The sequence below is a fragment of the Orussus abietinus genome, unplaced genomic scaffold, assembly GCF_000612105.2.
Source record: "Orussus abietinus isolate OABI.00-Male unplaced genomic scaffold, Oabi_2.0 scaffold11, whole genome shotgun sequence".
NCBI classification, from domain to species: Eukaryota; Metazoa; Arthropoda; class Insecta; order Hymenoptera; family Orussidae; genus Orussus; species Orussus abietinus.
The window spans coordinates 935,058-950,781 of NW_019396016.1; the positions used below are offsets into that span (position 1 = coordinate 935,058).

The window sequence follows — 15,724 nt, forward strand, 5'->3', positions numbered from 1 at the left end:
ACAGTGTAGATGCACCTGCCTTTATTGTTAATGAATTCTTTACATCGATATAGTTAATTGTAACGTGTGACTGGAAGTAGATCACCGCGTATATTTACTGTATTGGTGTAAAAAAATATGATCCAAAGATTAAGTAATAGCTCATCAGTATTTTACCTCCCTTAATCCTATTCTAAACACAGTACTTAACCTAGAATTCTACACAAATCTATACATGGACCGGACTCACAAAACACCATATCGTTGAGACTTAAGTCTATAGATTGATTACATTTTTTTAATTCAACAAATCCTACTAGCCAAAGTGAGACACGAAAATGGTGTTATTTTAAATTATTTCAATACAAATGTAGAGAATCAGTCTGCTGTTACATGTCATTGATGAACTGAATTTGATGATACATCGAGAGACTAGTCACAGCACATAATTATACGAATTTTAGAACTTATAATAGACGTCCTCTACAGTTAGACGCGCCACATTTACAAATAATCACTTTGCCTGGAATACTGCCTACATCGTAACTATAATTCCATGTTAGTTCTTGTCCAGCTCTTATATAGTTCAACGCGAAAAATGCTACCCACGGAAATCGAACATCGTGAGTATCTACAAACACATTCTGCACGAAGACATTTGGATCGCACGAGTGCTGTTGAAAAGGATATGAGATATTAATTAAACAATATTTTTTAATTATAGTAGCAGTGAAGTGTGCTTTACTTACATTTAAATAACGCCCAATGTTTCCTGTTGTTTTGGCATCCATAATATATACAGCTTCGTCCTCACCGAAGAAATCTCTCACCGATTTAAATTTTGGTCGTTCAAGCTGTGCTGGCTCGACAGTTGGATCAAATCGACTAGGCTGTTTTAAGTTGTTTCTTGAATCGTCCTCGTCACTTATGGTTACTAAATCAAAATCTATACTGCGTCCATCATGAGTTGATGATTTTAATGATACATTTTCAGAATCCTTCGTTGTACTACTGTCTTCGCTAGGTTCTTCTTCTGCCCCCGGAGTCTCGTCCCCTTTCTTTCGCTTTCTTAATCGTCGTCTAGAAGAAATTACTGTTTAATGTCTTGGTCACATGTTAATATCCAAATTATATGCCATTTATATTGTAATTAATTTATTACCTTATCGATGTTCCATCTACATTAACACTAATGTGTTTGCCAACAGCAAAGTCTTCATCAGAATCATTTGTATGCCGTTTTACACCATCTTCTTCGTCGCTAGGAATCATTAATCTCTTGTCATCTTGCGTTGTTCCTAATGGTAATTCAGGATCCAAGACATCACTTTCGTAGCCTTCTTTAATGCCTTCGACAACCTCTACGTAATCTAATTCTGCAAGATACTCATCACCGTAGTTTTTGCCACCTTCGTTGGCACCCTTTATTAAAACAAAAAATAAAACTTAGGTTCATACAGCGAGAACATGTATTTTCAATTTGTTTCTCGAAAATTATCTAAGTATATCGAACCTGTTCTGTTAATAATCTTCCAGCATAGATGCAAATGAACGAGCCTAGGGGAATATCATTCAGGCATCTTATACCCCAGCCTCTCGGAGCTGTTTTAAATACTTGTAACTTCAGAGTAAGAGGATGCTGTACCACTCGATTGAGACAAGTCTTCACGGCGCATTTACAACGTGAATTACACTCGTAAATACCTGTAGTAACTGGCTCTGGTAAACGTTTGTACACATACCCAACGGCATTGTTAGGCACACGGCCCCCTAAGGTTGCACCTTGAATCGTTAACTGCCAACACTGACATTTTGTTTTGTCCTGAACATATAAAGTTACCGTCAGTATGTAGTTCTATTCTGAGTAATAGTTAATTTTTCACATACCTGACAGTCATCTTCGCAATCACAACTGCAGAGAAATTCAGGATCTAGATTTAGCTTCACTCCTTCCGTCGGTTCTCTCTTTGTGCTGTACCTAATTGTATCCGGTAATGCATGATCGAGTTCATTCACACAAGGTATCGGGACATTCTCGACACCATAACTAAGATCCTTTTTACATAAAACATACATTGTGTCAACTTCTCACACTTTAAATCCACACATTTCTATTATAATTTAAAAAAATGTATAGATATGTAAGCAACTTACCTTAATGTTGACGAAGCACTTATCCAAAACGAATTCAGCTAAGCAATGTACCCAATGATCGAAGTCAAATAAGTCTACCGACATGGGGCTGCCTGTTACTTGAAGATAGTGATGCAGTTCTTCCATGTTTCGCAATCTTACTCCACACGGAGCTTGGTATAAAGTGACTTTCTTAGTTTTTGGGAACTTACAGAGCTGGCGATTCCAGCCACAAAGTAATGGGATCGAAAGAGGCGAATATCCTTTAAGATCGTCAGGAGTGAACGATATTCCTTGGACACACTTAGGTCCGCATTTGTGAGGAACGAATTTCTTTGTCTGAATTTTATTTTGTGTCTGATAATACTGTAATAAAAAAAACAACTTATGTATACATTTGCATAAAATCAGTTTCGTGTCATTACTATAACATAAATTAATACTTACGACAATACTGTGCGATGGTTTCGTTTCAGCTGTGTTATTATAAGTACTCTCAACACCTTGTCTTTTACTTGTACTCTTTTTAGCAACTGCTCTAGTTTGTGACGTACCAGAAGTTACTGGAGTTCCCGATGTCGTAGTTATTGTTGTAACACTTGCTGCTGGTGGTATTTCTGCAGTCTTTTGTATCTCTTCTTCAGGTTCCGCATTAAAGGAAGTATATTCGACATAAGGCATGTTACTTTTCTGAAAATGTAAAATAATATTAAGATCAATAAACATGCTCTATTAACAAATTTCGAAGTTCTGTCAGATTTAATAATTTTAAAAAATCTGTACTGTACATTAGAACTGGCAGGATGTCGATGACGACTGGGAGTATTAACAGGAAGATGATGTCCATGTTGTCTTGAGTTAGCTTTTAACAACTCAAGATACAAAGGACCTAAACGAGCCGAGCCTCTGTAAATCCATTCCGTTCTTCCATCTGCATCGAAATGCATTTGTACCAAGCTCGCATCTACTCGCACCACCCTTGCGATCCACCACTTCCCATTCCATTCGGTTTTTACGATCTGCCCAGGTTGCAGTTTGACCATTGGTCTCTCTGGGTACGATTCCATGTATTTCTTGACAAAATCACGAGATTCATTTGGAATGTCTTCCCAGACTGGATTCGAGCTTTCACTAACTAAATAGATGTACTTATGGTCTACATACTGAGCATAACCATCGTCAAAGAATACCAAGTATCTGAAAACAAATTATACTTAATATCTGTATGACAATTATTTGTATTATCTATTGTCATAATTTACCTGTACTTGTTCGTTGACTTTGGTGGTTCGGCTATTACGCCGCTGTAAAAGTTGCCAAAAGTGGCCTCTTGGAAAACAGCCACTACACGAGTGGCAACAGGTATAATTACTTTGCTAGGAACTGCTAAAGCTACTTGTTTCCCAAAGATGGATTTAACTACACCATTGTACTTCTTTGGAAGCAATTTGATACGATAATGTAAAGGGCATAAAGATTCCACCCTTTGCACCTATTAATAAATCAAAAGTGTTTATAAATCTTTACCAAATGTTTCTTATTATCCAACAAATCCATTTCAACAAACCTTTCCTTTAATCCATGGGGCAAGAGGATGTTTCATAACATATACAATGTTATCAACATCCGGTAACAACCTTTCTAATTTTCCACTTGGTGGCAAATCAATGCCTTGGGTCTGTCTGTTAACTCTTTCTAATGGTAAAACTTCTGGCATACCGTCTTGTGACATTACACCAGGTGCGATACGAACTTGCGTTACTTTTTTGGTTGCAACCAGTGGATAATAGGGATCGTCTACCGATTCGTCAAATATTTGAAGTGCTTCTAATTCTTTAATTTTTGGCTTGAACTCATCATAGAGGTTGTTGCGAAGTACATCAAGTTTGTGCATCATATCTGTTATATCTTTATCTATTTTTTCATTTTCTTCTGTAAAATTATCACATTAATAAAATTAGAAAAATAATTGAAACTTCGAGAAATGTAAATTATATTAAGATCAACTACCGTCTATCCTGTCCCATTGCGATTTCAGCATCTTATGGGCTTCGTCCAGCTGATACTCAACATCACACTTTTTAAATATTGATATCAAGGCATTTCCCATGTGTTCCTCTATATCCAATAATATATTTTCTGACACGTAATTTTCTAAAATGAAATATTACTATAAATCATTACATCGTAAATCTTATACATAGAAAATAAAATCGGGTGGATATCATTTATAAAGAGTACCTTGGTCATTCTCATTTTTCTCGTTATCAGACTCGTCGCTATCTGAAATTTCGACTTTCATCGTATGATCAGGATATGGGCATTGCAATAACGGTTTCCGATCCAGAAACGCTGTAACTAATTTCTAAAACAACAATTATTTTTCATTAAGGTTACATCTAATTCCCAAATTTATATATATGATATGTAATGTTTTTACCTGCTGATGCTCTAAGGCATTATTGAAACACGTTTGACAAATCAAACGCTTCTTCTTTTTCGCTGTATTCACACCGTAAAAAGCACAAGCAAACGAGGGTGCCATTACCATGTCAACTCCGGAACGACATTCAAAATTAATACAATTTGAGTGGCATGGTTTAGACGATTTGTCCTTTTTCTTGGCTTTCTTGATCTCCTCGTCTGAACCCAATTCAATGACATCCGTTTCTTGCACCTGTGCCATTATTGGATTTTCGAGATTTCTAGCCATTTAAAAAGTCAAACTCATGTCAACAGCACAGAAAACAGCTCCATAATTAAATAATGGTAAATCCATGCGGAATATTCTTCGATATATATGTATACATATTAATGTTAAGGCGTCAGGTTAACATTGGGTAAAAAATGCATAAAATTCCCAAGGTACACGCAAACACCGTTTCAAACAGTTTCAAAGATGAGTTGGGAGATTGCTCACGGGCAGGATCGCGCGATTGCGTCCTGTGCTGCCCCCGACGGAGGATGTGGACGGCTAATGCACTTACCGCCCTGAATTCGGTCGTAGCACGTAATACGTCACTCGCCATTCTCTAAACTGATCGCGGCGTCTTATCACGATGGCTTATCGCGACCCTCGCTGGACCCGGCTCCCGGGAGCTGGATCGCGGCCGGGGGTCGCGATAGGGGTAATTCGTTTCTGGCAGAAATAGATTGCGTCGCCACTGAGGGATAACAGGTCGCAAGGACATTATCCGCCCGCACTAATCACCAGAGGGCAGCACAGGACCTGATCGCGCGATCCTGCCCGTGAGCAATCTTCCAACTCATCTCTGATCTCTGTTACTCCGTGGTTCAGCCTTTAGATAGTCTGTGGTGCTCACTCCTCGTTGCTCCTCGTTCAGCTCCCGGCGACTCTACGTTGTACTTTTTATAAGGTAAGATAGGAGGACTTTCTGCAAAAACTTTCAATTCCAACTTTATGCCGCGTCGTTAGGATACATCTTGCATGTTCGAATTAGTCCAAGTGTGGAAGTAGTAATGGCGAAACTAGTAGTGGCGAGCAGTTTAGAAATTCAAGGCTAATAGGTCAGTAATGGCGGAGCAGCATTCCGCGTTTCCTTTTATTCCCGCTGCTCCGCCGGCTTCTAGAAAGAGACACACCTAACATCGAAAACGTGTTCTCGACCTTAAACGGTTTCCGTGTTCTCGTGTCGCGCTTCGAGAGCCTCGTCAATACCGTTCACCTAAGTGACGGTGATTATTTTATTATCTTTAATAATTTACGCAAATCCGCCATTTCCCTTTATATGAAAACTTTCCGCTGTGCGATATAATCGTGAGACGCTAATTCTGGTAGCGATACGAATCTGAGCACTGCCATTTGAATTGTCATTCTTTTATCTCCGCTGAATGTCTTGTGTTTCTTTTACTCGACAAGTGTTCAATTATTAGAATTTGGATATAGGGTGATCTTGACGAGTTCGTGGCTAGACCCGGAAGAATTTTGTTTTAAACGGAGGCAAATAGGGTACGGCAACCTTGTAAATCCAAGCGATATAAAATGAATGAGTTTTAATTTTTTTTCCAGTACGCAATCTCGCTGCAGTCATGGGTCTGCCACGAGTGTTCTTTGACATGACCGCGAATGAAGTACCCGTCGGACGCATCGTCATCGAACTCCGATCCGACGTCGTTCCAAAAACGGCGGAGAATTTCCGTGCCCTGTGCACGGGAGAGAAAGGATTTGGCTATAAAGGCAGTTCTTTCCACCGCATAATTCCTAATTTCATGTGCCAAGGTGGAGACTTCACTAATCACAACGGTACCGGTGGAAAGTCCATCTACGGAGGAAAGTTCCCAGATGAGAACTTCCAGCTTAAGCACACCGGCCCTGGCATTCTTTCCATGGCCAATGCCGGAAAGAATACCAATGGATCCCAATTCTTCATTACCACTGCTAAAACTCCATGGCTCGACGACTTGCACGTCGTATTTGGCCGCGTCGTCGAAGGAATGGATGTGGTTAAAAAGCTAGAAAGCTTTGGAAGTCAAAGTGGAAAGACTTCCGAGAGAATTATCATTGCCAACTGCGGCCAGCTCCAATAAACCCTTTCGATACATAATGCACACAAATTCTTACCTGTAAATGAATTGTTTCTGTACACAAAGCATTTAATGTTCCATTCCTTTATAGATTATGACTTACGTACGATCGACAGTAATATTTTAATTTTTGCAATATTTTGATTCTAGGATTCTTCCACAAAAATTTACATCTAATTTAAAATAAATGGTTATACAAAAAGCAACCATACTTTTGTCAGTACCATCCTCTACAGATTTACAATACGAGTAAATAGTACTACATTTTCCAATACTTACATCAGGTGTGTTACTTTTTTTAATTGTAATAAATTTATGTATCCAATATTTAAGTTTTGTAATTTGTTATGCGCATCCTTGTGTACAAGAATGTCTCGAGTTTTTTCATATGAATATTAATACACCGATGTGTGCTCACTCTTTGATACAATACTACACATAGAATGAGACTAATGCTGTTTTAAAAATGTACGATAAGTGCAGTTAAACATTACATAATTATTTATGCCCAATGGCAACATTCGCTGAGAAAAACGCGTTGAGTAAACTTACTTTTTATTGAAACTCGTATGTAATCACTTGTCGCTAGCTGGGGAAATTCCATGCGCTAGGCATTTAATTTTCAATCTCGAATTTCGATAGGTCGAATCGTTGCAATTCCAGATACGAATAGAAAGACTTTTTGCGATTACGATTCTGTGCTGCCACCATGCTGAGGCAACTCGCACTTTTCTTCGTTATTACAAAAACCAGAGATGGGCAAAAACCTAATTCTTGTCAACTGATTCCTAAATAAAAATGAACTCTGTTGGATTGATTTCTTATCGAATCTATCAGTTACCAGTGAACTGGTAGACGTTGATTTTGAAATAAGTTAGTCGTTTGTGAGAACTCGACGTGAGACATCTCTATCGCGTAAATTGCCGCTTGGGCCATCTCCCAATCCCAACTCGTTCTTTGTTCCGATCGCGGACTCCATATTGTTAAGATGTCCGACGGCAGCTTCCTTCGGTTGCTTCATATCAGGTTTCAAAATGCAGAAGTGGGGACTACGCGCACCAGTCGCTGTACCAGTATGGATTGTTGACTGTTGTTGACTGTATACTTTGCTCCGCTCCATCCACCACCAATGGTTTTTAATCTCTGAACGTGGTTATACCACGTTATGTACGCTCTACTCAAGTTTGAGAAACGACGTGCATCACGATGCGCGTTTCATAACATTCCGATCTCAGTGGACGGATCGAGAAGTATGCTGAAATATAATGCGGCAGAATGATATATTTTCCGGCATTTTTTCTCATTTTATCGTGGTTCGGGAGCAGACTGCAGGGTAAGTTACAATTTTCTTATTAACGACTCCGAAGGCGACCTTGGCCTTGGTCTAGATTAGGTGTTTCCTTTTGATATTGTTGGTACCGAGAGTGGAATATGATTAGGGTTCGAGATTTTGGGTAACTTTGTAAACAGTTAAAAGGATCTTCTTCAGGTTCCAATATCAATAATACTCTAACGTCATGGACTGGTGGACCACGTGCCAAACTGGAGGTATGGCCTCAGATCGTAAATGGAGACGGACAGAAATTGATGCTACGTAGGAAAAATGAACCCTTGAACATGACCTGTACAGCGGTTTATCAGAGCGGTGAAAAAAATAATGAACTTTTATCCGATTACATAGTCGACTGGAAAGTGCCTTTTCATGTAAATAATCGGTGAGTAACGTGACGAAATATTTCATTATTTCCATGAGTCCAAATCATTTCATATGGATGGACTTCTAGCGGAACCAAAATGGAACGTGGTCAGGGTCCTAATGTGGCGTGGCTGTGGTTTGAAAGGCTGGCCGAGAAAGATGCAGGAGATTACAGATGTATGGCAGTTTCTGTAAATTCCCAGAAGCAGCAGACATTGTCCTTAAATATTCATCTAACCGTTAAACATAGTAAGTCCTTTCTGCATATTAATTCATTTTTAACAATTTCGTTAGGACTTTGTTCTCGATACAATGCGATATCTCGTTCCAGAGATTATGTACTGTGATCCTCGATGGTTCAAATGTCACTCATCCATTTGTATAATGCCACGATTCATGTGCGACGGTAAACGGGATTGCGAAGACGGAGAGGACGAAAGTATGGCAGCGGGCTGTGGTCCAGACCCTTGCGTCGGAAAAATATACTGTGACGAAAGATGCATCCCACCTGACTGGTGCTGCGATCAACATAATTGTAGCGCGAATTCACAGTTAGCACGTCCAGAACCTCCTACCATACATCCACGTTTCGGAGACATGAGCTTTTTACAGACGACTATGTTTACGATCATTGGTGGGTACAAATAAACACATATTACCTATCGAGATATTTTTCATTTTAACGTTACAGAGATCATATTCTTATATTATCCATTACAGGTTGCGCAATGGCCTTTATGTTCATAGTGACTATATTAATGATAGCCATATGCAGAGTTCAGATGAAAAGGGCTATGAATTCTAGATGCTCGCAGCCGATGAACATGACTTATTCGAGACCACATCACGCAACACCACTATATGACCTCGACGTTTATTTGAATAGAACCATGGATATCAATAACCCAGGCGGTATGCTTTTATTTTCTTTACTACTTTTCCTTTAGTTAAGTCCTCTGGACATAATAATGACATCGATGCTGCTGGTCTTTCAAAATGATAACGTATGATTTTATTGGGAAATGTTATGGTTTTAGGAGTGAATGTCATGTACAACATCAACAGCGGAGTACAATTTGTGGGACAACCAGTCGAGCCTCCACCTTATTCAGAAGTCGTGTTTGTCCCTCCTCGAGAAGGTCCACCTCCACCATACATGTCCTACGATAATCTCTTAGAATTGCCCACGGTTCAAGGTGTTTCACCTGTAACTGGTTCTAACATACCTCTACACGATAATCTCGAAGCGTTGGCTCTTAATCACGCTGTAAACAACGAAGGCGTTGAATTAACGGATACAGGTATTCGTAGGTTTCAGAGTAACATAGACGCCGGAAACATTCGCGGTTTTACGGCCGGCCAAGTGCCAGAGCCTCAAATTCAACACGGTTTAGGGATATTTAGCTTTAACTTAGACGATACCGATGGCACCTCGAGCACTGGCTTCAATACATCTCGAAACGACGCTTTGAACAGGTGCGGTGCCGCATCCGATCGTTCAGGATCGGTCGGTAGTTTTACGCCCACCAGGGATGTAATTTTAAGTACGCGGAATTACGAGCCGGAATACGTGGAGACGGACGCACTGCTGATAGAAAATCGCTCTGCGAACGGAACTCCACGGGCAATGGACGGAAAATCCGCGGAAAATCGTGCGGCTCAGGAAAGCCGCAGGCGGAAGCAGGACCAACGCAGGTCTCTTTGGTACTGGTCCTCCATCGACAGAAGTCGCTTGGCAGGGACCGAAAACCATAGCAGAGGTCGTTATTTGGCAAACTCGGAGAACGAAGGCATTTTCCTAGAAACCGAACCTCACGATTCTGGTACATCGGACAATGCCTACGGTCAGCATCCCGAGGTAGCCGCCACTTCCTCGTTTTCTCCGGATGCCAATCTGGCGAGCAACTCGAAAGGGTCAGACGCGAAGTCCAAGGTAGAGGCTACTAGTACTTCCAGATTACTTTCCGGCCAGAATCCTGCGAAAGATTCGGCCAAGTCCGAGAAGGACGCGAAGAGGTCCAATGCGGAGACTGGAGTTACCGTTGTGGATACTTCTGTACAAACGCTGAAATGCCTGGATGATACTGCGAGCTGCAGTACCATCGGAGATATTTCTACCAGTCAGGAAAGCTTCGGTATTGGGAACGATTTCACCTCGTGCCGGGTTCAGAGTCATAGTTGTATAAAAGGGGACGAAGGTGGCAATCTCTTGCCGCGTACCATTGATAATCACAGATGCGTCGATTCCTTGGACTTGTCTACCGGAAATGGCAATGCGAGTGCTCGCGATTGCGAGCCTGGTGGATCAGCGTGCGAAGCTCAACGTTTATTGTTGCCGTTGAGGGAGTCTTTCATCGGGGTGCGAAAAGAGACGTGAATTAACGCCGTTTAAGGATCTTCCTGCTCTTCCACGTGGAGTGTAAAATGTCAAACACGCAGGGACCCGATTCGCAAGTTCATACGATCAACTTTCGTATAAGACTCAAATGTCGACCAATGACGCGACTTCCCAACGATGAAAAATTTTTCATGCGGATCTGTTTGTGCTAAAAAAAATCCGTATGAACTCGAGAATCGATTGAGTACGTATTTTTACGTATGGCGATCCGGCTCGGCGGGAATAGATTTGCTGGAGTAGAGATGAATCTTGCTTCCTATGATATTATTTACCGATATTATAAGAGTGCATGCAAAAGTGCCCCGATAGAGCTACTTTTCTCGGCGATGCTTGCATCAGGAAAATCCGGGAATATTCGTAGCCGCTCTTCTCGGGTAGCGTTTACACGTACATTGCGTAATAGTTACTTTAAGTAAGGAGTAGGAGATACCATATTGGTAGCGAATACGGCCATTCATTGTATTTAATAAGTACAATACTTAAACCGATTGTAGCTAAACACGCGCGCGTAGCTGAGTTAGGGCAACGATATCTCTCTCTCTCGAGGTCGTTAAATCCAAACTACTTCTAATTCTCCTGACGTTCAAATTTTTATGCAAATTAAGGTATCGCCTAATAGTACGAATCTTATAAGACATTTATTACACGTCCTCGCCGACGTCTTTATCAGCCAGTCTTGCTAAATCGGATCTATGATCGGGTAGACTATCTTATACTTCTATACATTAATATCTATCTCCATAAGAAAGGGAAGAATGACATAATAACGTGCGTACTTAGTAGGTTCGAGCACATATCAAATATAGATTTTGCCTTCGAGGCACTTACCACCGGTGCCTGCATAGAGATCTCAAGACGGGCATTTGCTTACAGAAAGAAAAGGAAAAAAAAAAAGAGAAAAAGGACCGGTGCGAGATGATTTCGATGATGGCCAATCAGTAGATAATAGGTACGCTTAAAATAACGCAGAAGTACGCGAAGGTCCTAATAGGCCATAGGTCCGTAGACACCGAAAAGATTTATGAATATCATGTTGTTCTTCCTTTTTTTTCTTTTCTTTACACGAGAAAGGCCTCTGCGAGCCTTCCATGATTACGGAGTCGTTTGCGTAAATTAACCCGTTACCATTACGTGGACCACTCTGTACGCGAAATATTTTATTAGATATCTATTACTCGTGTAGCATCCTGACCGAATGTACATAAATTGCGTGTACATATTTATTCCATCGAGAATGAGCAGACCTTCTAAGGGTTTTTTTATCGACCTGTTTTCAGGTTTAGGAGACTCGTGTATATAATATACGTATGATTTACTCGTCACGTGGAACGTTGTTTAGACGTTATATTATTATAATAGGCGCCGATTGTATCCTAGACAATAACGTTTAGGGTTGACGGGAATTTCCTTACTTCAGGGCATGTTTCTTTGCGTGCACCCGTGTTTAATTACCTTTAAGTTACTTGAAAGGGTCGAATACTCGGTAACAAGTTGTGCCTCGCCAATCATTCTATTCACACGAGTGAATATACCTCTAAGCTGTAATTACTATTTATTTGTCTGATAAGTATGCCGTACGTGGATAAAAAAAAAAATCTTGCCCTGCGTTTTAAACAAAGGGCGATTCGTGATAGACGTTGAATTTATGTGCGTCTTCGTGCCAACGATTAAACAAAATACGCCAGTCCGACTTCCATTAGTTTACGAAGATACTTTTGTCGCTCTCGCAAATCAATTGCAAATCAATCGCCCTTTATCCGACGTTTTTTAGTAGTGCCTATGGCTAGGCTCCGAACGATATTTAGCCTATATCTACTACAACGTTCTATAAATATTTTAGCCAGCAATATATTTCTCGAGGCGGTAATACGTACTATGTACAGTGCTCGTCAAAGTGGATGGATACCTTCCTAAAAGTTAAACCCCGTTAAGATGTCGATAGTCTAAAAGGTGATTAATCTTAAGTGCATTGTATAGAACCTGTCGAATTCCAACATGGTGGAGCATTTTAGCTTCTAGCAGGAATAAAAGCAGCGACCAGCCAGTGATTTCCAGTGAATGATGCGACGGTGCGCTTGTTCATTAAGAACTCTCCTAATTAACGTCGTAATCGCGAGATTAAGCCACGTTTATTTATTAATTAATTTTACCACGTGGTCGAGCGTTCTTCAGGTGTTACGAAAGGGTCATACTGTGCACGTCAAAATATTCATTAAAAAAAAAAAAAAAACGGGGTGCACCGAATAATCTGAAACTTTGACACGTGATTACGGAGGTCCTAATGAAAGTCTTGAAAATTTTTATAAATATTTCGACCTTTTGGTGTGATACTTTTAAGTAGAACGCGCTTTTTTTAAGAATCAGGAGGAACTCATGGACGACTCTCTGGATATTTTCGGGTCGTTTGAGAGATTCCTGAGGGATTTTCCTATTTTTTTTTTTTTCGAGGATTGGCGTAATGCCCGAAGGGGAAGGTGACGTATCCAGGGCGGCCTTAAGGAGTCCGATGACAAGAGAGACCGGAAGGTCTCCCGACCCGAGCCGAACTCCGATCGATCTTAGGAGCCATCGACGTCGTTTATTAACGCCGGCCAAAATTCAATCCGCCCTTGTTCTCGCTTACTGGCTCCTCTGTAACTCCAAGCCCTCCGAGAGGAATACGAGGGGATCGGTTCTCGGCATTGACGGAAAACGCCCCCCGAGTCCTGCGGTGCTTCCGAATAATGCACCGTGGGAAGAGGAGCCGGCAAACTGAACAATCTGACCCTGTAAACCCATTTTTGTTAAAGATTTTTGATTTGCCATTAATTCTTTCTCACTTCCTCGACGCTCCGATCGTTATCATAGCCTCGGATCCACCTCGAAGAGCGTTTCCGCTTTCTCGTTCGAAGTGACCCCTCTAGTCGGGCCTTCTGCAAATAAACCGCGACGAGATCGCGTTTCGTCTCGAACGGGACGTCTCCGGTTCGAGACGAAGTCGATGACTCTTTGACACGACTGATTAAATTGCACCCCCTATATTGCAGGACTCTCTTGGACGTCGGGGGCGGTAATAGCGTTATGGAGACCGGAGGTGGACCGATGACTCTTCCCTCGACCTGGCCAGGCTGCCTACCCTGGACTCCCGTGGAGGGTCCCCTTGAGTCCGGGGACAGGACCGGAACCACTCGAAAACTTGCAGAGGATCGAGTTACCCACCGTGCAGGCAAGAGGCAGGATGTCGACCTATGGTTTTGCACCCTGCCAAGAAGAAGAAGACCTAAACTCTCCGAGGACTTCTGCGGGACCTACGATCGCTCCTTCTTGCTCCCGTTTCATCGGTACTATATTAAGGTCCAAAGAAAGCTCTTCACTGGTTACCTCTACGATTCGGTATATTTGCAAACATTTTTGTCAGCGGGATTATTCCTACGGGAAGAGCAAAACTTTATCGGCAATTATTTCGTACGTGCTTTCGCCGTACTCTTGTATATGTTGTACATGGTGGGCGGCACCGGGCACTTCCTTATCCGTTTTTCCCGACAGGATAGACCGTGGGATTACGTGGATTCATCCGACCCCGTGATGCCGGGTCGGGCATCGCGACAAAAGGCTCCAGGTGGACGTGCAGCGAGCAGAAGGATCTTATACTCCGGCGATACGAACCGCGAGGTTCACGAGACGTCCGCAAGAAGCCAATAAACCTTCGACGTACCCGGAGGCTGTGGACAAAGATTTCGACCGGACAATGGAAGGCCGGACCTTAGGGCGGCCTCGACATCAATCCACTGGATCATGTACCGTTGTCATGTACTATAGCGACGCACATATCATGGCATTACTACCTCATCCGAATACCACGATTCAAGGTATCCTTGAAACCGTTCGCCATAAAAATGGGGATGACTTCAACCACTAGATAGCCCTACGATCGAATTCGGTGAAAAATCAAATTCTTCTCTGAAATCGAAATTTCGTGGGTTTCAAGAGCCTATAAATATTTTGAGATTATGGTATATTTGTATGGCGCTTTCATAAGACCTCAAAGGTCCTGAAACTCGTCACGAAGAGGACGCTCGTGTCAAAGAGGTCGACTTCCGAAGTGCACTTCGCGCCCTGAAGTGCAAGAGCCCCGCAATAACGGAGCACGTTTAAGGTCACTTACACGGGGCGAATTACGCGACAAGTAGTGGATGCGTCGATGGGAATACCCGGAATACCGGACGCCCAACGAGCCCTGGTCGATAAACCTTATCGCCGCGGACTCTGCCATTTCCTGGTGAATTATACCGCCATTGCGCGGGTACCCTAATTTTCGCGCAGCACCGAGAGGACAGTCGGAGCCGAAGCGATAGCACGGGAAATAAAGATAAGAGCTCTTTATCGAGGGAATTTCGCCCCGATGTGCCTCCCATGTGGGACACCTAAACGCAATACGGACCCGTCCACGCCATTACGGCTTTTTAAAGCTCTCGAACCTCCACCGAGGATTTAATTGACCCGTCATCGCGGTCTCCTCAGGCGCCGCGATCATCGGACCAATTAGTATAACGCAATGGCGCCAATCATCTAAATGCTTCGACAGCCAATAATTCAACCGCGCGATCGTCGAAATTGCTGCTGAAATCACGACTCGGAGTTAATAACGAGCAATATCCTAGTATTTATTGCAAGCCCCGATGCGATAATCGAGTCGGCGCGAGATATTTCCCATTTTTCATATCAATTTATACGGCTCACTCCGGACTACTGATAAGGCCGATTAATCGGACGCGCCATTTATTTGTCCCTTGATGGACGGATTCGCGAGTGGTCGTGGTTTCTCGGCGTTGTTCTTAGCTGGAGAAAAGGGGACCATTAATCTTAACCCTCCAATCTGTGCGCGAGAATTAATGGTCACGGTTATGACGTACGGGCTGCTCGACGAAGGGGTAGGTGTACGAGTATTTTCGTGTAGCTTGTATCGCGAGACGTGCCTCGCTTCGCGATCTAAT

At 42.1% G+C, this 15,724-nt stretch overlaps 3 protein-coding genes across 7 annotated transcripts; 2 read left to right on the forward strand and 1 right to left on the reverse strand.

Annotated features, from left to right (window-relative positions):
• Positions 1-6: 6 nt before the first annotated feature.
• LOC105704209 (histone-lysine N-methyltransferase eggless) lies at positions 7-4,986 on the reverse strand. Its single transcript, XM_012433254.1, has 13 exons — positions 4,553-4,986; positions 4,354-4,477; positions 4,123-4,266; positions 3,680-4,044; positions 3,375-3,604; positions 2,901-3,309; positions 2,560-2,802; positions 2,134-2,478; positions 1,867-2,034; positions 1,493-1,801; positions 1,142-1,401; positions 729-1,059; positions 7-653 (listed from the first exon to the last, which is right to left on the reverse strand). The coding sequence occupies exons 1-13, from the start codon at positions 4,823-4,825 to the stop codon at positions 447-449; spliced, it is 3,408 nt and encodes a 1,135-aa protein (XP_012288677.1). The 5' UTR covers positions 4,826-4,986; the 3' UTR covers positions 7-446.
• Positions 4,987-5,378: 392 nt separating this feature from the next.
• Positions 5,379-6,984, forward strand: LOC105704252 (peptidyl-prolyl cis-trans isomerase). Of its 2 annotated transcripts, none has more exons than XM_012433312.1 (2): positions 5,379-5,489; positions 6,143-6,984. In XM_012433312.1, the coding sequence occupies exon 2, from the start codon at positions 6,163-6,165 to the stop codon at positions 6,658-6,660; it is 498 nt and encodes a 165-aa protein (XP_012288735.1). In that variant the 5' UTR covers positions 5,379-5,489; positions 6,143-6,162; the 3' UTR covers positions 6,661-6,984. The 2 variants fall into 2 exon arrangements, with proteins under 2 accessions (XP_012288735.1, XP_023290439.1); XM_023434671.1 differs by lacking the exon at positions 5,379-5,489 and adding an exon at positions 5,673-5,808.
• A 579-nt stretch (positions 6,985-7,563) lies between these two features.
• LOC105704218 lies at positions 7,564-14,688 on the forward strand. Of its 4 annotated transcripts, none has more exons than XR_001104430.2 (8): positions 7,564-7,990; positions 8,147-8,372; positions 8,442-8,602; positions 8,685-8,987; positions 9,074-9,265; positions 9,391-9,654; positions 13,778-14,084; positions 14,277-14,687. XR_001104430.2 is itself a non-coding variant. In XM_012433267.2 (7 exons), exons 1-7 carry the CDS (start codon positions 7,933-7,935, stop codon positions 13,834-13,836), a joined length of 1,263 nt encoding a protein of 420 aa, XP_012288690.1. In that variant the 5' UTR covers positions 7,564-7,932; the 3' UTR covers positions 13,837-14,688. The 4 variants fall into 4 exon arrangements, 2 of the variants coding, with proteins under 2 accessions (XP_012288690.1, XP_012288689.1); XR_001104431.2 differs by having other exon boundaries at positions 14,282-14,687; XM_012433267.2 differs by having other exon boundaries at positions 13,778-14,688.
• The last annotated feature ends 1,036 nt before the right edge of the window (positions 14,689-15,724 follow it).